At 44.7% G+C, this 22,879-nt stretch overlaps 1 protein-coding gene across 3 annotated transcripts; it reads left to right on the top strand.

Annotated features, from left to right (window-relative positions):
• Positions 1-1,632: 1,632 nt before the first annotated feature.
• Positions 1,633-22,028, top strand: PGLS (6-phosphogluconolactonase). 3 transcript variants are annotated; one of them, XM_077262663.1, is made up of 6 exons: positions 1,633-1,721; positions 12,651-12,912; positions 17,634-17,741; positions 19,208-19,309; positions 20,542-20,682; positions 21,298-22,028. In XM_077262663.1, the coding sequence occupies exons 2-6, from the start codon at positions 12,658-12,660 to the stop codon at positions 21,430-21,432; spliced, it is 741 nt and encodes a 246-aa protein (XP_077118778.1). In that variant the 5' UTR covers positions 1,633-1,721; positions 12,651-12,657; the 3' UTR covers positions 21,433-22,028. The 3 variants fall into 3 exon arrangements, with proteins under 3 accessions (XP_077118778.1, XP_077118776.1, XP_077118777.1); XM_077262661.1 differs by having other exon boundaries at positions 1,718-1,815; XM_077262662.1 differs by lacking the exon at positions 1,633-1,721 and adding an exon at positions 1,767-1,900.
• Positions 22,029-22,879: the final 851 nt, after the last annotated feature.

Genomic DNA, 22,879 nt, shown 5'->3' with positions numbered 1-22,879 from the left:
GACAACTCTTTCTGAATTCCTATGTTTTCCCATTTCCCGACACCCATATTTTCATTTATAGATGATGGAGCTGTGTGATGACTTCATTTTTGCGGGGCGAGATGACATTTTTATTGATACCATTTTGGGACAGATTTGACTTTTTGATCGCTTGCTACCGCAATTTTTGTGGAATTGCGGTGACCAATAATTTGGGCGTTTTTTAATTTTTTCCGCTTACGGTGTGTTAATTGATTTTATATTTTGATAGGACTTTTCTGAACATGGCGATACCACACGTTTGTTTTAATATCTTTATTTTCAATGGGAGGAAAGTTGGATGATTTGAACTTTTTTGCTTTTTTTTTCATTAATTTTTTTCCTTTTCACTGTATCTGTTAGCCCCCATAAGGGAACTGAAAGATGCGATCGTCCACTTACAAATACTGATGTAAAATACTGACCAAATACCGAACGTGGTTACTAATTTTGCGAAAAAATTTGCTCTTTGCATTTAATCAAAATGTAAGAATTTGTTAAAAAACAAAACAAAAGTGAATTAAAATTTTTATACTTTTTTTTAAAATAAAACATGCCATTGCCAAGTCAACTAAAACTTCCTAATCCTAAAATATCACTGTAAAAAAAAGTTATTAAATTAAATATTAAAAATCTTAATAAAATAAATCTTTTGGGTTTTTCTCATATTTTCCCTCAAATATTTTCCTTGGGTCAAATCAGTGTTTAATGTACAAATTTTTTTAAAAAATCCAAATTTTCATTAAAGGGTTATCCAAAGCGTCTCCAATGACTTAGCTGTTCAGCGTCTCATTTCTACGCCATCGCAGGCAAGGGCATCATTGTATTTAGGGTGAATTAGTGTTAATGATCAGAAATTAGAGACGTTACCTACCTTCTAAGGAAGAGTAGGACCCCCCGCTGGTCCATTAGAGAACATCGCTGTGCAATCTGGAAGGGATTTAGGCAGCGGTCTTATAAATAGAGCAGATCTGACGCGAAGGACTCTGGGGCCATAATCAGCTTACGTGGAGGGCTAAGTATTAGTGATGAGCTAATGTGCTGGGATAAGGTGTTATCTGAGCATGCTCTTGTGCTAACCGATGCTCGAGTCCCCCCGCCTTCATGTCTATCTGACAGACACATGCAGGGATTGGCTGTTTGTTAGCCAATCCCTGCATGTGTTGTCGCACACCCGGGGGGACTCAACCATATTACTGGAGCATCGGTTAGCACTCGAGCATGCTGAGATAACACCTTATCCGATCACGTTACTAAGTATATATCATATCTTACGAGTTCGTGGTTTTTTTTTAACCTAAAGACCTTATAGCTCATGGAAGCCGAGGCGGAAAAAACAAGAGTGAATAGAAGCCCACTGGGGCTCAACGGCCTGCTTAACACAGGGCAGATATTAGAAAACCCTATATTTATTGGCTCATAGATCATTCTCTGCAAAAAAAGGGAACTAAACTGTGGAGACAGAAAAATAAAACGTGCAATAGTTTTAGCCCTTGGCCTGACACAACTGCTGTCACCATCAGCTCATTGCTACACTAGTTTATCCATAGGATGATATCATTTGCCAGCACTTACAAGAATCTACATAAAAGTACTTCCGCCCTTACCTGACGTAACTTCCGGTAGAGCCCAGCAACACTGTAGCCGCGCTGTAGCGACTAGCGCTGCCTTTCGTCACTTCCGCCCTTACCGAAGCCTCACAGGTAGGACTGCCTGACGTCACTTCCGCCCTCTCACCTGCCAGTTCCCTGCTCTCTTTTTCTTTAGTCTTGTCATTGTGCCGCTGAGTGTGCGCTGGTACAGTATCCGCTCTTACTCTTCTCTCGGTGTGCGGGTGGCTGTGCTTGCTGCTGTAAGACGTCGCTGCGACACAATGCCTCGTGTGAGTCAGTGCATGAGATGACAGTGTGTGAGGGTGTGGGTCCTGCCGCCGCCGCCGTGCTGTGCATTGTTCTAACCTGCGCTCCTCTGTGGAACAGGTGACCCTCCTGCTGCAAACAAGTAGCTGTGGAACCACAGGTTGCAGCATGCCCTGCTTGGACTTGTAGTTCTACCACAGTTGGTGCACCTTTTCTTCAGATACTGCTGCACGTGTGTCGGGGTTACAGTTTTCCAGATTATGTTCTGTTCTTTATGACCCTCACCTGTCACGCCATGGCTACGTATGATTGGCGCGGTGGCGGGTGACATTTACCCGATATACGGTGCCGGTGTCACATGTGCCCCAGATCTAGGAAAGGTGGTGCATGTGAGGCTGACGTTTGTATGGTCTGGGTATCTGTGCGTCGCTTTCCTGTCTGTCTATAAATCTGTGTCAGTAGTGATCATCTCTCTAACACCCTGGTATTTGTCTGCCCCTGCGGACCCCTCTCCCCGGTATCTGTCTTCCCCCGCGGATCCCCCTCTCCCCGGTATCTGTCTGCCCCCGCGGACCACTCTCCCCTGGTATTTGTCTGCCTCTGCGGATCCCTCTCCCCCTGGTATCTGTCTGCCCCTGCGGATCCCCCTCTCCCCATTGTATGTCTGCCTCTGCGGATCCCTCTCCCCCTGGTATCTGTCTGCCCCTGCGGATCCCCCTCTCCCCATTGTATGTCTGCCCCTGCGGACCCCTCTCCCCTGGTATCTGTCTGCCCCTGCGGACCCCTCTCCCCCTGGTATCTGTCTGCCCCTGCGGACCCCTCTCCCCCTGGTATCTGTCTGCCCCTGCGGGTCCCCCTCTCCCCATTGTATGTCTGCCCCTGCGGACCCCTCTCCCCCTGGTATCTGTCTGCCCCTGCGGACCCCTCTCCCCCTGGTATCTGTCTGCCCCTGCGGACCCCTCTCCCCTGGTATCTGTCTGCCCCTGTGGACCCCTCTCCCCCTGATATCTGTCTGCCCCTGCGGACCCCTCTCCCCCTGGTATCTGTCTGCCCCTGCGGACCCCTCTCCCCATTGTATGTCTGCCCCTGCGGACCCCTCTCCCCCTGGTATCTGTCTGCCCCTGCGGACCCCTCTCCCCCTGGTATCTGTCTGCCCCTGCGGACCCCTCTCCCCATTGTATGTCTGCCCCTGCGGACCCCTCTCCCCATTGTATGTCTGCCCCTGCGGATCCCCCTCTCCCCGGTATCTGTCTGTCTGCCCCTGCGGATCCCCCTCTCCCCGGTATCTGTCTGCCCGTCCCCGCGGATCCCCCTCTCCCCGGTATCTGTCTGCCCGTCCCCGCGGATCCCCCTCTCCCCGGTATCTGTCTGCCCGTCCCCGCGGATCCCCCTCTCCCCGGTATCTGTCTGCCCGTCCCCGCGGATCCCCCTCTCCCCGGTATCTGTCTGCCCGTCCCCGCGGATCCCTCTCCCCGGTGTCTGCCCATGCGGATCCCTCTCCCTATTCCTATCCTTGTGAATCTGCTCCTGTGCTGTGTGACGCTGTTGTATTTCTGCGGCTTTGGTCTCTTTTTGGTTCTGATCCTGTGTACGATTTGTGCCTGGAACGATTGTTACCTGTACGATACTGTGGGATCTGTGTAATGTGAGAATATTCATTGTGTATCTGTAATATAGACAGGCGCCCATAGGATATAATGGGATCTGTCACAGGTTACTCCCAGCGAGCGGCGTAACTGAAGTCCAAGGCACCAGGGCAAAATTTGGACCTGGGCCCCCACCTGCATCTTGGCCAAACGTATGGGCCCTAGTAGTGTTCTAGATTCTATAAAGAAATACGTTTGCACCCCATCCTGGCTTCTTCTCGTAATAATCTCCCATCCTATGAACATTTTCCCCATGCTGGACCCCTTCCTGGTATAATGGACCCCTTCCTGGTATAATGTCCACCGTGCTGGGCCCCTTCCTGGTATAATGTCCCCCGTGCTGGGCCCCTTCCTGGTATAATGTCTTCTGTAGTGGGCAACTGACTTCGGCGAGCCGGTGCGGGCAGCGCATGGTGTCACTGACAAGCTGACGTCTCCTGCCGGCCTCTGGCCGGCGGGGTGTGTTGTAGTGCAGGGAGCCGGCGGGTCCTTGCGGTGCAATAAATTTCTGCTTGAATTTGCGTCTGAGCATTCGCACCCTCTGGAACCATGATTGTTACTCCATGGAAAACTCCCGATATATCTAATAAGAGAAGCCTGTCTCAGATTCTATACAATTGCATTCCCGTAGGCTCATACGGATTATTCCCATCTTCAAAAATTGATTTAAAGGGAATCTGTCTGCAGGAATAAGACACGACATTATAAACAAAATCCACAAAAGCGCTGGGAAGAGCCGGCCAGGGACTGACCTGGGCTTGTCTCATCACTCTCTACAGTCCTGGCCGGCTCTTCCCAGTGCTATTATGGCTTCTGTTCACATTGTTGTGTCCAAATGACGTCCGGCTTATCCTGACTTATAATGCAGGAGAGAAACACTGATGACCCATAGACATCATTAAAAATGACAGATGCAAAACCATTGCCATTCGAAGGAAAATAAGTGTTTTGCCTGTGCCATTCATTATTTCTACAAGTCTGGAGACGCAGCAGAAATGTATTGATTCAAGGTTTGGTTTATTTAGCGCCAAGGGAAGGGCCGTGTGTATTTCGGTAATTGTGATGAGATCGGGCATGGCTCGATGCTTACACAAGGTTTTGGTGAAATGTTTGGGCTAGGATCGGTGGTAGCTGAGGACATGTCCTGCTAGACTCCACCAACTGTTGTCAAGCATGTTGGCGTATGCTGGGAGGTGTAGTTATCTATCAGCTTTGAGGTCACAGAAGGTTTATATTATACTTATATAGCGCCATTAATTCTACAGCACTTTACAGACATCATCATCACTGTCCCTATTGGGGCTCACAATCTAAACCCACGCAAACACTGGGAGAACATACAAGCTCCTTGCAGATGTCGTCCCTAATGAGATTTGAACCCAGCACCCCAACGGTGCAAAGCATCAGTGCTAACCACTGAGCCACCCTGCTATATGTGTGTCTTCACCTGTCATTCTCTAAGCCCCTATGATCTGTGTTGGCGGTCTCTGAGGTGTGACACTCCAAACATAACTCAGTATCTCAGGATGGATGGACATGGGGTCACCCAGCAGTGGAGAAATTATGTCCTCTATTCATCATTTTCAGTTTTGGTTCAAATTTATCAAAATGTTTTGGTGGAAAATTTAGAAAGGCTCCTTTATTGTGGAGGGAGGGGGGGGGGGCTCTTTTGTTTGTTAGGATTGTGCAATAAAAAAGTTTTTCAGTAAAATGTAACTTTTTTTTTTTACATATTTTTATCAAACTGGGCAAAAAAAATTTTTTTTTTAGACAGATGTACTCTGCTATGGCGAGGGCTGTGGAGTCGGTAACCCAAACCTCTGACTCCGACCTCACAGCACCAGTCACTACTGATCATGTACATAAAGTGAAGCACAGATTCATCTCCATTACAACTCCACAGCACTGGTCACTACTGAGCATGTGCATAAAGTGCAGCACAGATTCATCTCATCTCTGACTCCACAGCACCAGTCACTACTGAGCATGTACATAAAGTGCAGCACAGATTCATCTCAGCTCCGACTCCACAGCACCGGTCACTACTGAGCATGTACATAATGTGCAGCACACATTCATCTCAGCTCCGACTCCACAGCACTGGTCACTACTGAGCATGTGCATAAAGTGCAGCACAGATTCATCTCCCCTACGACTCCACAGCACTGGTCACTACTGAGCATGTACATAAAGTGCAGCACAGATTCATCTCCCCTACGACTCCACAGCACTGGTCACTACTGAGCATGTACATAAAGTGCAGCACAGATTCATCTCCATTACAACTCCACAGCACTAGTCACTACTGAGCATGTGCATAAAGTGCAGCACAGATTCATCTCAGCTCCAACCCCACAGCACCTGTCACTACTGAGCATGTGCATAAAGTATAGCACAGATTCATCTCAGCTCCGACCCCACAGCACTGGTCACTACTGAGCATGTACATAAAGTGCAGCACAGATTCATCTCGGCTCCGACCCCACAGCACTGGTCACTACTGAGCATGTACATAATGTGCAGCACACATTCATCTCAGCTCTGACTCCACAGCCCTGGTCACTACTGAGCATGTGCATAAAGTGCAGCACAGATTCATCTCCGCTCCGATCCCACAGCATCGGTCACTACTGAGCATGTGCATAAAGTGCAGCACAGATTAATCTCCACTGCATCGGTCACTACTGAGCATGTACATAAAGTGCAGCCCAGATCCTTAGATCAGGAGCAAAACAGACATTTATAGGACATTTCACAACTTTCCCAAATTCTTATGAAAACATTTACAGCACATCCAGCATTGTACTACTGTACCCAATGTATTGTATATTTTAGGAGTCGGTCCATTTTATACCGACTCCAACTCCACCAAAATGGACACCGACTCCACAGCCCTGGCTATGGTACTGGAAGACATTTACACCAAAGGCTAAAAAATCTGGATTACCAAAACCATGGATATAATACGGAAAATAAAAGAAGTTATGGGGTTGTCTCACTAATTAAGTCTATCGCCTGCCATCAGCATGGATCATAAACGTTAAGTCGTAGAGAGTGGGACAGTAGGTCGGGGTAACCAAAATCGGGAAACCCACAGGCTGACCCTATGTTAGCCAGCCAGGTGTCACTGGCTGAGGTTTAGCTCATCACTAGGCCGGATTCATGACCCATTTATTATTTTTTTTCTTTTCTCCTCAGTAAATGCTTTGTTTCTATCATTCCTTAAAAACATCATGGCCCCCAGGAATAAAATCCCCCAGTGAGACGACTTTGTCAGTCATAACAAGTGTAAAGTTGACACGTGGGTATTGTCTCTGAGCGTCGGAGATGTTGGATCTGTCACCGGGGGATTGCTGTTACCAAGGAAGCGGCTTCCTGCTGTGTTCATGGCCCCATTTGGAGAACATCAGCCGCTCTGATTCTTTATCTAATAGTTCTACTTCATCTACATTTAAAGATGATTTCCACCCAAAATGTACAAATTGCCTATAAGTTAGTAAATCAGAAGCTAAATGGGCCTCCAAAGTCTGGCTAACAAACTGGCAATCCGGACTTGTGTTGCGCCCGTCGAACAGCCGCGAGACATTCAGCCTCGAGGACTCGAACATATTATTCGAGCATGCCGAAGACACTCGGTTAGCACCCGAGCATGCTCAGATAACACCTTGTCCGAGCACGATCGCTCATCCCTAGCTATCATCATTGAATTTACAGTTACACTGTACACACGTCAGCCGAAATCTATTAGCCCCCCCCTCCGATCTCCACTGCAGTGTATGATAAAGCCGTAAAAAAAATTTCTTCTTTAAATAAGATGGTTATATTAGGACAGCCTTTGGCATATGTAGTGGATATAAAAAGTCTACACACACCTGTTAAAATGACAGGTTTTTGTCATGTAAAAAAAAAAATCATACTAAGAAGAATCATTTCAGAACTTTTTCCACCTTTGTCACCTATAATTTGTGAAAAATGAAATGAAATATTTTTTTGGGGAGGAAAAATTGGATCCAGGTCTGGGCCATTCTAAAACTGTTCTTTGGAATTTTTTTGTACCCTTCTCCTGACTGATCACTTTCAACAATGAGATCCTTTGCTGTGTTGTAAGCTGTTGGCTATTGCTGTAAAATGCAGCTAAGAAAATGTTAGGAAAATCCCACTAGAAGGATTACATTTGTTATTACTGGGGTATATCCTTGTGTCTCCTCATCTTGATCCATCAATAATAAAGTGAGAGTAGATACAGGTGCTTCTCACAAAATTAGAATATCATCAAAAAGTTAATTTATTTCAGTTCTTCAATACAAAAAGTGAAACTGATATATAGAGTCATTACAAACAAAGTGATCTATGTCAAGTGTTTATTTCTGTTAATATTGATGATTATGTTTTACAGCCAATGAAAACCCAAAAGTCTTTATCTCCGGAAATTAGAATAATAAACAAAAAACACCTTTAAAGGTTTCCTAAGCATTTAAAAAGGTCCCTTAGGCCAGTCACACGTCCAGATTACTCCGGTACCGGAAAAATCGGTACCGGAGATATCCGTGTCTGTGTGCTCACGTGGCACATCAGTGTGGCACATGTGCGGCAGCCGTGTGCCGACTGAGGACCACACGGACCGTGCAGGAGACAGCGCTAGAGTTAAGCGCTGTCCCCCCTGCGTGTGGTGCTGAAGCCGGTATTCATTCCTTCTCCCCAGCAGCGTTCGCTGGAGAGAAGGAATGAAAAATCTTGTTTTTTTAATGTTTTTAAAATAAAGTTCCCAGTCACCGCCCACCTCCCACCCCCTGTGCGCCCGCCCGCTTGCATTAAAATACTCACCCAGCTCCCACGATGCTTCCTCTCAGCGCCGCAGCTTGTCCTGTATCAGCGGTCACGTGGTACCGCTCATTACAGGGATGAATATGCGGCTCCACCCCTATGGGAGGTGGAGCCGCATATTCCTCACTGTAATGAGCGGTACCACGTGACCGCTCACACAGGACAAGCTGCGGCGCTGAGAGGAAGCATCGCGGGAGCTGGGTGAGTATTTTAATGCAAGCGGGCGGGCGCACAGGGGGTGGGAGGTGGGCGGTGACCGTGAACTTTATTTAAAAAATAAAAAAAACATGATTTTTCATTCCTTCTCTCCAGCAAACGCTGCTGGGGAGAAGGAATGAATACTGGCTTCAGCACCACACGCAGGGGGGGGACAGCGCTTAACTCTAGCGCTGTCTCCTACATGGTCCGTGTGGTCCTCAGTCGGCACACGGATGGCATCTGTGTGCGGTACGTGTTTACATGCACCCATTGACTTTAATGGGTCCGTGTGATCCGTGCGCTCCCACGAACACTGACATGTCTCCGTGTTTTTCAAGCGGACACACGGTCCGTGAAAACACGCTGACATGTGCACAGACACATTGATTTTAATGTGTCTACGTGAGTCAGTGTCTCTGGTACGTGAGAAAACTGTCACCACACGTACCGGAGCCACTGACGTGTGAAACAGGCTTAGTCTGTTTCAGTAGGCTCCACAATCATGGGGAAGACTGCTGACTTGACAGATGTCCAGAAGGCAGTTATTGACACACTCCACAAGGAGGGTAAGCCACAAAAGGTCATTGCTAAAGAAGCCGGCTGTTCACAGAGTGCTGTATCCAAGCATATTAATGGGAAGTTGAGTGGAAGGAAAAAGTGTGGTAGTAAAAGGTGCACAAGTAACCGGGATAACGGCAGCCTTGAAAGGATTGTTAAGAAAAAATTTGGGGGAGATTCACAAGGAGGGGACTGCTGCTGGAGTCATTGCTTCAAGAGCCACCACACACAGACGTATCCAGGACATCGGCTACAAGTGTCACATTCCTTGTGTCAAGCCACTCATGACCAAAAGACAACGCCAGAAACGTGGGCCAAGGAGAAAAAGAACAGGACTGTTGCTCAGTGGTCCAAGGTGTTGTTTTCAGATGACAGTAAATGTTGCATTTCATTTGTAAACCAAGGTCCCAGAGTCTGGAGGAAGAGTGGAGAGGCCACAATCCTAGCTGCTGGAGGTCTAGTGTGAAGTTTCCACAATCAGTGATGGTTTGGGGAGCCATGTCATCTGCTGGTGTAGATCCACTGTGCTTTATCAAGACCAAAGTCAGCGCAGCCGTCTACCCGGAAATCTTAGAGCACTTCATGCTTCCCTCTGCCGACAAGCTTTTAGGAGATGGAAATTTCATTCTCCAGCAGGACTTGGCACCTGTCCACACTGCCAAATGTACCAATACCTGGTTTATGAACAACAGTATAACTGTGTATGATTGACAGCAAACTCGCCTGACCTTAACCCCATAGAGAATCTATGTGATATTGTCAAGAGGAAGATGAGACACCAGACCCAGCAATGCAGACGAGCTGAAGGCTGCTATCAAAGCAACCTGGGCTTCTATAACACCTCAGCAGTGCCCCAGGCTGATCACCTCCATGTTACTCCGCATTGATGCAGTAATTGATGCAAAAGGAGCCCCGACCAAGTATTGAGTACATTTACTGAACATACATTTCAGTAAGCCAACATTTCGGATTTTAAAATCATTTTTCAAGCTGATGTTCTAAAGTATACTAATTTACTGAGATAACGACTTTTTTGGGTTTTCATTGGCTGTAAGCCATAATCATCAACATTAACAGAAATAAACACTTGAAATAGATCACTCTGTATGTAATGACTCTACATAATATATGAGTTTCACTTTTTTGTATTGAAGATCTGAAATAAATTAACTTTTTGATGATATTCTAATTTTGTGAGAAGCACCTGTACATAATGGTGGGATTTCCAGGGTTAATAGAGGAGTGGTAACTCATCTGTGCTATGTCATAATTTCTTTGGGATTTTGAGGTCTGGGTTTATTAGGAAAACTTGTGTGCACTGTATGGGAAGGAATCTAGCAGTGCTGTAGTGTACTGGATAAACATAACCATTCATCTTTGTGTTCCGTGGTGTATTCATCTGTTACTAATATACTTAGACCTCCGAGAGAAATGTAAGGGGTCTCTGTTTGTTGGCAGGATTCTCTGATAATCCAGCTGCGGTGATCCACCATGATCAGCTGTAATCTGTGCAGCAACCCAGGAAAAAGTGTTCAAATTGCCTGCAGCGCCTCCGGAGGTGACATGAAGTATGACATAGTACGGAATTGAAATCTGTGAGCTCTCTGTATAATGTATGGATGTGAAAGTGACTCTTTTTCACCACTTTGGCTAATAGATTACAGTCCTTAAAGGGGTTGTCCCACAAACTAAAGTACATTTCAATTAATAGATCTTGGAATAGTATTTGGATGTGTTTAAAAAAAAAAATGTTCCTGTGCTGAGATAATCTTATAAATGTGCCCCTTCTATGTGCTGTGTAATGGCTGTGTCTGACCGTACAGGGATATGGTCTGATCATACCACATCTCCCGAGCAGGGGAGGAAGCAAAAGAGAGCATACAGACAGAAAGCAGCAGCTGTGATCCTGTGCTGTCCTGTCATTCCCCAGCAATTCTGAAATCCGGACCCTAGGACACCAATTACTGGGCTCTGTAGCCCTATCTTCAGTGCGGTGGAGGAGCACAAGCTCATCATCAGCCTCATTCATTGTCTACCAAACTTTCAGAGAAAGCCGAGTACAGCGCTCAGGCTCTCAAAAGGAAAACCAGGAGATACTCGTTATTTGGAAATAATCCTCTAATAAATAAGTTGGTTATGCTCTGTCTGTTTTTATCTATGTCCCTGGGCATACGAGTCGGATCTCTGGCCCAAATTTACACATTCAAGATTCCTATCTTTGCCCAATGTGAACAGTCTCATTGCTGGTGTAGCAAAGTAATTTATTTTTTTCAGGCTAATGTTAAATTGGTTTAAAAGGTGACGTCTATTGTATTAAATCCTTTTACTGATCTTTGACAGCTCTTTTAGTGCAGTATTCACTAGGGGGCGACAGTGAGCACAGGATACAGCTGCCCCAGTGTAAAGCTACCCTATCACAGGAAGATTTTTGCTCATAGTCGATTGATGGCCTATCAAGTTTCTTATTAAAAGCCCCACTCCGGTGTGTTTTTTTATTTCATCCCTGGAGTGGTATCTTTAGAGGGAACCTGTCACCCCGTTTTTTCCGTATGAGATAAAAATACTGTTAAATAGGGCCTGAGCTGTGCATTACAATAGTGTATTTTGTGGACCCCGATTCCCCACCTATGCTGCCGAAATACGTTACCAAAGTAGTCGTTTTCGCCTGTCAATCAGGCTGGTCTGGTCAGATGGGCGTGGTGTCTATCACAACCTCGTTTTAGCTCTCATAGACTTACATTGAGAAATGACCTCTGGTTCACCCCGCAAACGCCGGAGCCTTTCGGAAGGTCACAACCTGCAGTAGACGTTCAGAGCAACACCAAGAACAGAAGAAGACGGCGGCTGGTACGGGGCAGGGAACACATATTAATGAAACCACGCCAGGGGTGAAATAATAAAAAACATCGAAGTGGTGCTCTAAAGACACTATTGTGCGAGCCCAAGCAAACTGTATGGAGATGAACTGTTGTGCATACAATTATTCAATGCCCATACCCTTATCAGCAGCACATCCCCAGCTTATTACATTACACAATGCAAACTATACATTATTAAATAAATATGATAGACCTGATGAGGGTGGTGTACTCACTGTGAAAATTCATGTTAGGTTGGCTGTTATATCAAGGTTTAAAATTAGACTGATTGACAGCTCCTCAGTGTCCCTCCTCCCTGCTGAAATCTCACAGTGCTCAGTGCAAGCTGCAGATGTCTGTCAGGCTGGGTGGGCAGACACTCATGAGATCTCACTCTGTAGATATCAGGATTATATAGCCATTCTGACAAGGATTTTTAAAGTAAATACATCAACCTGATCAGGTCTAAGATATAGTTAATAATGTATGCAGTTTGTATTGTGAAGTGTGGTGACAGATTCGCTATAAAACCCCATTTACTTTCTATGTTACCTTGGTACAGATTCCACAGCCAAAACTCTGCAAGAGGTGGTGTGAACCGAATGGAAACCTTCAGCAGCATCTGTGACTGGACCCACTGCTGAAATAAAACTGATGTGTAAATGGTTATTTATGATGTGTCTCTCCAGATTTGTGATGTCCTCCAATCGTCAGATCCGCGTGTTCCCCTCGCCAGCAGAGCTTGCCCTCTCTCTTTCGCAGCTCTTGGTCCATGAGTCCAGAGGAGTAGATAACTTCAGGATTGGACTGTCTGGTGGGAGCCTGGTGCAGCTTCTGAGCCGCGAATTACCCAAGACCGCCGGCCTCAATACTGAGGGATGGAAAGTGGCCATGTGTGACGAGAGGCTGGTGCCGTTCTCTGATCCGGAGAGCACATATGGCGAGTACAAGGTGTGTTGGTCCATTGCTATGATGAGAAATGCCCGGGTCGTGTGAAGCCGTCAGAGGAGTTTGACTAAGAAAGATCACCCTCTCTGTCAGGCCATTGGCACCCCGCAGCGTGATCGCAGGGTGTTGATTGTTGCTATGGTAATAAGGATAGATAACAATGGTTTCCCTGTCTTTTTCTCAGCTTTTTGAAATCCTACAACATAGGTTGTGGAACTGTTAAGTGTTGCAGGAAAAAAAATCATAAATGCTAAAACCCCAAAGTTCAAATTTCTAATAATAAAAAAAAGGTTTAATTGTAAAAATACTCAAACCCTTGCAAAAACAAAACACACTTGTGACCACCCGTACTATAAACCATCCTGTCATTTATTGTGCATAGTAAATACATGAAAAACGATGCCAAAATTGCTGTTTCTGTTCATATTGCCTAACAAAAAAATAAAAAACAATCTAAGAAATTCTATGTATCCCCAAGTGGTACCAATAAAAACTACAACTCTTTATGTACAAAATAAGCCCTCATAAAGCACTGTACTCACGAAAGTTAAAAATAGTAAAAGCTCAAAAATAAAACATAAATTGGGTGTCACTGTAGCCGTATCGACACTCAGAATAAAGTATTAGATATTATATTTCCTACACAGGCAACTTCATAAAAATAACATTAAAAAAAAAAATCAGGTTTTATGTTTTTTTTGTAAATGCTTGCTACCAAAAAATGAATTAAAAAGCGATCAAATAGTCATATTCACCCAAAAATGGTACCGATACATACTACACCTTCTCACACAAAAATGGCCTCACACAACTGACAAAGTGTGTGCGCCTTATAGTCTGGAGGCAGCTTTTTATGATCAAGGAGAATCTGATTGGTGCTATGCTATCTATGCTAAACCTGGGGTGCGTCCCATAGTCTGAAAAATACATCATATATTTTTGGAACTGTAGTGATCGTATTGATTAATGATAACATGACGGTGAATTGTGTTTAAAAAATGAAATAAATTCAGAATTTTAAAGCACCAGTCCAGCTGGTTCTTTTTTTTTTTCAGCGCTGAAGCGGTGCTTTAAATCGAAGTCCCCTGTCTTATGCTCAACTTACCGGGGTTTTCACGTTATTTCGGTGCCGCTCCTGTCCTGTGGCGCCATCTTGGGAGCTTATCTTCTAACTGGCCGGAAGTCAGAGGCTACGTCACAAATTGTGACCTCCAGCAAACACTGGAGCGTTCCGGCAGATCACAAACTGATGACAGATTAAGATGGCGGAAGGTAAGTATAAGACAGGGGACATGGATTTAAAACACCACTCCAGTACCGTAATAAAAAAAAAAAATGCTAGAGTGGTGCTTTAAGTTTTTTTAATTTTTTATTCATTTTACCTCCCAAAAGAGTGTAATAAAAAGTGATCGGAAAGTCACATCTACCACAAAATTTCACTAATGAAAATTTCAAATTGTCCTGCAAAAAATAAGCCCTCGAAGGACAATTGTAATACTTGTGGCTCTCAGAATATGGCGACACGAAAGCAAGGGATTTTTATTTCTTTTATTGTACAAAATAATGAAACATAAAATGAAACTATAGAACCTTTTATTATCAAATCTACACTTTATTTTTGGATCTTGGCGAATAGTTTAAAATCTAAAATGCAGAAAAATAGCGGCAGAATTGCTGATATGTTTATATTAAACATACAAAGTAAAGAAAAGTTCTCTTTATAAGTTATATGTACCCCGATATGATGCCACTGACCAATACGGGGGTACAAATCTCAGGGTGGGTGATAAGCTTCTGATCACTGGCAGTCACAATGATGTGAGTCTCTCCACCCTCCATGAGACCACAAATGCTTCTCTTTATTAATCAGACACTTCTCCTTTATATAGAAGCTTAGTTGTACATGTGAAATCTTGTAACCCCCCAAAAAAAGTGATGTGGCAATTGGGGAAGTTACCCAAGAAACGTGTACAGCTCATGGATGCCATCACAAGCTGGGCGCTGACCTGTTACATAACACTGTCATCCGGTGAAAGTGCCATCCGAAGCAGCACATGGTGGAAAGTTCTGACCTGCTCCCAGGACCTCGCTCTTCACTCCATAGGTTTTCTGTTTCTACACTCCAGCCCTGCACTTTATTCCCTTCTGCGATGTTGCAGTCGTTTATTTGGACTGGAAAATTACAGTAATCCCTTCCAAAAACACGGACATGGAATTTTAATTCATTTCCCCTTTAAAAACACAGACAGAATGTGTGTTACGTGGCCACCGCACAACCTCCCCAAAACGGGAAAGAGGAAGCACTCGGCATACTTGTGATAGATGTAATGTAATTGTTGAAAATCTGATTCTTACAGTTCTCAAAGAGGTTCTGCAGCAGCCAGGATGATGTTCTTCTTCATAAAATACATTTCAGCTGCTGCTGTCAACGTGAAGGGGAAACCTGGATGTTAGTGGTTAAGAAAATGTTCGTAGTAGTTGACTTGAGGCTTCCCCCTTTCCCTTCTCAAAGATGCTCTACAGAAGCTGAAGTATGAAAAGAAAACATCGGGGCAATTATTCATAACTTTTTCATTTTTTTTAATCACTGCCCCAAAGACTTTTTTTATTTCTGCACTAGGTGAGGCAGACATAGGCTTCAGCTATAAAACAAATGCAGTAATCATTGTTTTCCCTTCCTCTTCACAAAGATGTTCTGCAGCAGAGAGGGCACTGAACATTACTGGATAATATACATTCCTGCTGCTGCAGAACCTCCGTAAGAAAGAGACCGAGGAGCTTCATGCAAATTTTGGAATCGCTGTTCAGGAATTGACTTAGGATTATTTCCAATGTCACTACCCATCACCCAAAGGTTAGGTGCTAACTTGTGGATTGGTGGGGGTCTGTTTGCTGGGACCCCCCCCCCCCCGATTCCCAGACTGGAACAGTGGTCGTTCATTCTCTATGGGACTACCTCAGAGAGGCTAACAGTTCCCAGAGGTCAGACGATCCACAAGTTAGAACCTAACTTTTCTATGGACATGCCCTTTATGTCACAACTTATCCAAAATATATCAGGATAGGTGATAACTTACTGATTGACCGCTGGGAATCTGCACCAAACAGCAGAAGGGCACTTTTTTTCCTGTTAGAATGGCGCAGCAGTGCAAGCTCGACCGCCGCTCCATTCCCTTTGGAGTAGAAGAGCATTTTGTAGTGGAGATAAGTGACCCATCAGGAATAAAAATGGCCTGGTCTGCCCATTGGGGTGGATCTCCATAGATCAGTAAGTTATCACCTGTCTTGATAACTTTTCTCTGGTCAGCCCCTTTAAGTTATAACCTATCCAAAAGATGTAAGGATAAATGATAGCTTACTGATCGATGGCCCAACCATTGGGACCCGCACTGATTGGCAAAACCGTGTGAGTAGGTCACTGGTAAAATCTTGGAGGGGAGATATGTATCAATGAGGATGTTAGCCTCAGTGATACGAACCCAGAAGTATGATCCAGCATGTTATGTGCTGAGGTAGTTGATCCATAATAAGGCTGGGTTTTTTGGTGAATATCTGAAGAGTGGGTGGGAGGCAGTTCACCATATTCCCACCCCAGGGTGTGGTCCAGAAGGTAAATGTGGAGCTTTTGGACTCATTCAGTGTTCGGTGTGTCTGGAGATGAGATCTCCAGAGCTATGCTCGTGTTAGAGTTTAACCCCGCAGCCACACAGACTGTGTTGTTTGCTATTTTGTTATTCCCGTTATGCCAGAAGGGCAGTGTATGTTTACCTGATTTTGCACTGGTTTATGCAGTACGTTTTTAATAAACCAGTTGAAGACTTAAATGGAAAGTGTTCCTGTGACTACCTCTTTGAACAGAAGAGTGTGTTGATCTTCCACAAGGGGTTTTTATTTCCATTGGTACACTTTTATCTTAGTACAAAATGGAGTGTCAGTTGAGCATGCGCACTGCCGCTCTATTCTAATGGGGACTATAGTGCCCTACTCTGCCGATCGGTGCAGGTCCCAGCGGTTGGACTCCCACCGATCGATGAGTAATCACAGGCGATAACTTGTTTTCACCGGACAACCCCTTTAATTTTGGGATTAAAACACTTTAATGTTCTGCCTTTCTTGTCTGAAAGAGGTTCTGCAGCAGCTGAAGGATGCACTGTACTTTATCTCAGCTGCTGCTAAGCTTTTTATGAAGCAATACTAATTCCTGTAAATGTCTGCTGGCTGAGGGTCTACATGCTCGAGTTTGCATTTGCCTCTGGACCCTGATAACTGAGGGGGTCACCAGTGTTGTAAATGTCACATAGGTGAGGGGTCCGGTTACAGATTTTGGATTGGGATTCAAGATGGGGCGTTACTTAATGTCCTCCTACAGTAAATGAGCGCTGCTGGATTTATAGAGTTATAGATCCTCGTACTGCTTTTTTTCCATACATTTTTCTCTGAAATTTCAAGATCCAATAGTATATCCCATATAAAGCCCAGAACCACATCAGAGGCGGGAGACGGAAAATGCAATTTCATGGAGTGTAACCACATAAGCACCATCCAGAGGCGGCTCCTCGGCCACCAGGCCTCTGTTATGGTCACACTGGTCGTAACACGACCACAGGAGGGGCGGATGAGGCCACCACAGCGGCCGAAATGTGGAGTCCGTGGTTTTCGGGATGATACTTGTGTTCCTCTGCGCAGTGCACAATTCTTATGTGTCCTTTCGCCACTTGTCACAGCGGCAGCTTGTTCCTCTCGGCCTCCTGTCTGAACCTCAGTTTATCGTCATCGATCCATCACTGACTGTGGAAGAGGCAGCGGCTGACTATGAAAAGAAGCTAAGAGAGGTGAGGAGGATGCAGCGCAGCACTGCAGGCGATCGCTGACTGCCCAGACTTTTTATCTTCCATCTACACCGGGGTGTATTGCTTCTTATGAAGGGTACACATTGTGACCTGGTTAATTTTAAGGGGTCCTTCTACCAAGTCGAGATTGTTCAAAGAGTAACCGTCATGTTAATTTTTATTTCATAAATAGTAAACATGAAAATAAGCGGTGTAATATATCTTATTAAAGAAATCTGCTTCTTTCTCCTCCTGGACTGATCTTTCATTCTCAGTAGTCTCAATTCACAGATAAAATCTGTATTCAGTAAAGACAGATTGTTACATTACTGGGATAGGAGATGACCGTTGGTGCTTGTAAGATTCTATGGAGCAGAACCCTCTACATAGAGTCTTATCAGTAGAATCTTTATTACATTACTGAGATAGGAGATGACAGTTGGTGCTTGTAAGATTCTATGGAGAGGGAGAAAGGAGGGGTTCTGCTTCTAGTTCCTTCCTTTCTATCCCCCCCCATCCGTCTACATAGACTCTTATCAGTAGAATCTTTATTACATTACTGAGATAGGAGATGACAGTTGGTGCTTGTAAGATTCTATGGAGCAGAACCCTCTATATAGACTCTTATCAGTAGAATCTTTATTACATTACTGAGATAGGAGATGACAGTTGGTGCTTATAAGATTCTATGGAGAGGGAGAAAGGAGGGGTTCTGCCTCTAGCTCCTCCCTTCTGTTCTCCCCTACATAGAATCTTATCAGTAGCAACTGCCATCTTCTATCTCAGTAATGTAATACAGTTACTACTGATAAGTCTATGAAGAAAATAAGGGCAGGTAGGAGCTAGAGGCGGAGATCCTCCTTTCTCCCCTCTCCATAGAATCTTATAAGCACCAACCGTCATCTACTATCTCTGTAATGTGAAAATCTGCCTTCACTGAATATAGATTTTCTCCGTGAATTGAGACTGGAGAATTAATGATCAGTCCTGGAGCAGAAAGAAGTAGATTTCTCGGATAAGATATATTACATCATTTCTTATTTTCACATGTACTATTGATTTCTAAAATAAAAATCTAAAGCGACGGTCCCCCTTTAAGGCTATGTTCACTTGGACATATAAAAGTATTTTTTTTTCATCCAGAAATAACGGATGATTTTTGTTTGTTCTGCATTAGTTTTTATACGTGAGCAGAGAATAAAATGCGAACTTTTTCTGTTAGTGATTGCAATATATCTGTAAAAATTTGGTCCCGTACAGTTGTTCTGTCAGGACTTCTTGTGCACTCATAGACTTGGAGTAGGCAAATCTCATCCGTAATACAGAAGACCTGATTGGAATTTTTTTTTCCTGCGAACATCTGCCATCTCGCCATACTTGCGCAGCTCAGGTTAATAGACCAGACTATTCAGAGATGCCATGTGATATTTGTGCTGTTCTTCACCTGGAAACTTGTTCATTTTTCTTAGATCTTCCCCGGGTTTGACCTCCCGATTTTTGACATGCTGATTTTAGGAACTGGACCAGATGGGCACACGGCTTCACTCTTCCCAGGACACCCTCTCCTACAGGTAAACACTTCCACCCTAATGTAAGCAGTATTGATGAGCGAACGTGCTCGGATGAGGTGTTATCTGAGCATGCATCCGAGTTTGACGCGCTCAAGGTTCCTGTTAGGCAATCCCTTCATATGTTGCGGCTGTCGAACAGCCGCGAGACTTGCAACTGCGAGGACTCAAACGTGGTTTTCGAACATGGTTAGCACATGAGCATGCTCATATAACACCTTATCCGAGCACGTTCACTCATCACTAGTAAGCAGATCAGGCCACCCACTATGTCATCAGTGCTCCATCACTGAGGGGTTGTACCTAGTTAATCAGTTATCCCCTATTGATAGGATAGGGAATAACTTATTGATCACTTCGGGTCCAGCAGTGTATGAGAATCTCCCATCATGAATCCTTGGCGTGGAGATGTGCATGCTGATCCTCCTCTCCCTTCAGGTCCACGTTTTCTGGATCTCTGGGGGTCATAGGGTCAATAAATTATCCCCTCTTTTAGCAAAATAACACTTTTATATCAGTATGGAAATTATTTTTCATTATAAATGCTACAGACAGTCGGCGTAATCTTTACACCAGCTACAACTGGGGATCCAAAATATGAGGATCATCCTTTACCCTCATCAATCTTACAAAATTGGAGGTTCTTGCACAATTTTTATGCCAGGCATTAGATTGCTGATTTTGCTACTGATTTTCCACCTGGATTTTTTTTTTTTTATCAAAAATCCACAGTGGATTACAATAGCTGCAAAATGGATGAGATCGGAATAAATCTCATCCTTATATGACAAGTAGTGTTCAATTGGTGAGCGTCAGGAAGTGTCTCGCACTACCAATGGACCACCTTATATGACAGAATAGGGGGTCCGGGAATCAGACATAAAATGTCGAAAGGCTGGCACAAGATACACGCATTAAGCATTAATGTTATTGCTAAATTTTGATGTTAAATCGGAAAGTCACATTAATGTTCAGATGGATCCTCGGACCCTACAATCTAGTATCTAGTGTAAAACAGTAAATATTAGACCTGGGGAGTGGAGGGGGATGCAGCTGCAGGTTCTCAATCTCACAGTTTCAGTAGAATAGCATGAGGGAAAACGTATATTCACAGGATCCTACAGACTGTATGCATTGCATATATACATTAATTATCCATGCACCCATAGTGGAATATGTGCCTATGGCTTTACTCTCTTCCTTCACCGATTTCTCCTAATGTTTTTCCTCATCAGGTGACAGATAAGATAGTGGCTCCCATTAGTGACTCCCCCAAGCCTCCTCCGGAGAGGGTCACTCTCACACTCCCAGTGATCAACGCAGCTAAAACGGTCGTCTTTGTGGCCACAGGAGAAGGAAAAGCTGCAGTTTTAAAAGTAAGTCGTCTGATAACAAGTTCTTCACCCAAATCCTATTCTACCTCATACATCATGTCCCCATAGGCCCCCGAAATTCACTATATCACATACATTATTTAAAGGGATTATCTGGGATTAAGTTGTTTTATTTTTATTTAGTCACCTTGTATCCTAATTTAGGGGGGTAACGTTTCTCCTTGTGGAGAGCGACATGCCTGGCCTGTCAGTGAGGAGGCTTATAAGCCATTCAATGTTTCTCTGGGAAATTAAATATGCAAATTAGCTCTTAAGAGAAGGAGAGGACTAGAACTCTAGCACCATCCACTGGACGTAGCAAACCTAAAAGTCAATAGCGACCCTTGCCATATGACTTAGGATAATAGCCAAATCAGAATCTCAATTTGCAGACACGTGTTTCGGGTGTGTTACCGCCTCATCAGTGCAAAGCAAAGCTCTCCACAAGGAAAAACGTTACCTTTTAGATCTCAGTCAGAAGCCTCTCATACAGCCAAATCAGATCTGCTTTGCACTGATGAGGGGCAACATCCCTGTATTCAATTTTCAAAACTTTCTTAAAGTGACATAAACCATTAGCGATTCCATTTATTTACTGCGTTCTTCTGTTTCTCCCAGCGCATCCTGCAGGAGGAGTCTGATCCATTGCCGGCCGCTCGGGTCTCTCCAGTAAACGGTAAACTGCTCTGGTTTCTCGATGAACCTGCTGCTCGGGATTTAACTTGCCCTGTAGAGAAGCACTCAGTCCTGTAATGTTACGCTAAGAACGCCGGCATCCGGAGCCGGTTCAGAACCAGAGTCCGGAGCTCCCCACACTTCATCCCTGGGTCTACCGGGGCCACAGGCAGAAGCAGAGAGCCGGACAGAGCAGAGCTACAGATCATAGTCAAGCCAAGGATAACTTAGCCACGGGCTGGGAAGAGACACACAAACCAAAACAAGCTATACATAGTGATTGTTCTAACGATGGAGATGCGCCGTGACCAAAGACAGAACCGAAACAAAAGCCAAGGATGCAAACACTCAGCCATCTCAGTCATGGACAGAACTGGAACCGGGACCAGGATAGATAGCCAAGAACGTAGAGAGGAACCCATAGAACCATAGCCAAAACCTCTGGTGAGGACCCAAGTTGGCCAGAACATAAAGCTTTGCTGAACTGCCCTTCATCTCCGCCCCCTCCATATTCTTGACTCTGCCCGCTGTACCCTTTGACGATCTGTCCCCCTCTCACATCTGCCTCCTGCTAGGATCAGCTCCTCTGAGTCAGACGAGCCACAGCTTCCAAAAGGTTTGCACATTCCGCGCGCGTCACGTGACTGCACAGTAATAAAATGCTAACTCCTCCATCCACAGTGTGGTGTCATCATGTGCGATCTCCAGAATGGGACCAAGCAGGCAGGAGGCAAAGGAACACATCAATATCAGATTGGCAGGGTCCGGCACCCGCACCCATCAGCTGTTGTGCGGTGCCGCAAGAAACATGAAAACCTCAACTCCTCACACCATGTAGTGGTCATTCTCAGGTACTGCAGCTCAGCTCCTATTGAAATGAATGGGACCTGAGCTCCAAGATATAAGTAATGTACCGCTGATTACATAGTCGCTGACCTAATTTCTTACATTTCTTACATAAGTGGTGTTCACCTCATTTTCTTACATTTGGTTGGAGGGTTTTCAGCAAAATGCGCAAGGAAAAAAAAACTGTGTGTGACATTTCAGCTCATTTTGATGGTACTGTAAAGAGCACCATTTTTATCCTTGAAACACAACAAAAATGCAATGTGTGAACAAGCCCTTAGATTCCCAGAGGAGAGACCCCTTGCCAGAAGCCCCTCACCCAGCCTAGGCAGAATTGCTTTGCACTGATGAGGGGCAAACTCCCCAAAATGCATCTGCAAATTGAGTTTCTGGTTCAAGTCATGATTGATAATTGGTTGATTTTGACTCTTACAATTGCTACTTCCAATAGGTGGTGCTAGATTTGTAGTGGTCTTCCCCTATGAACAGATTATTTCCATAAGAAAGACATAGCTGAACTGGAGCGGGTGCAGAGAAGAGCGACCAAGGTTATTAGAGGACTGGGGGGTCTGCAATACCAAGATAGGTTATTACACTTGGGGCTATTTAGTTTGGAAAAACGAAGACTAAGGGGTGATCTTATTTTAATGTATAAATATATGAGGGGACAGTACAAAGA

This window comes from Ranitomeya variabilis, chromosome 5 (assembly GCF_051348905.1).
Source record: "Ranitomeya variabilis isolate aRanVar5 chromosome 5, aRanVar5.hap1, whole genome shotgun sequence".
NCBI classification, from domain to species: Eukaryota; Metazoa; Chordata; class Amphibia; order Anura; family Dendrobatidae; genus Ranitomeya; species Ranitomeya variabilis.
The sequence above is the reverse complement of the archived record's forward strand: the minus strand, read 5'-3'. Positions and strand labels throughout refer to the sequence as shown.

Coding starts and splice junctions, on each gene's coding strand:
- PGLS (XM_077262663.1), top strand. CDS start 12,658: ATGTCCTCCAATCGTCAGATCCGCGTGTTCCCCTCGCCAGCAGAGCTT. Junction 12,913..17,633: donor GCACATATGGCGAGTACAAG/GTGTGTTGGTCC, acceptor CACTTGTCACAG/CGGCAGCTTGTTCCTCTCGG. Junction 19,310..20,541: donor CAGGACACCCTCTCCTACAG/GTAAACACTTCC, acceptor TTTCCTCATCAG/GTGACAGATAAGATAGTGGC.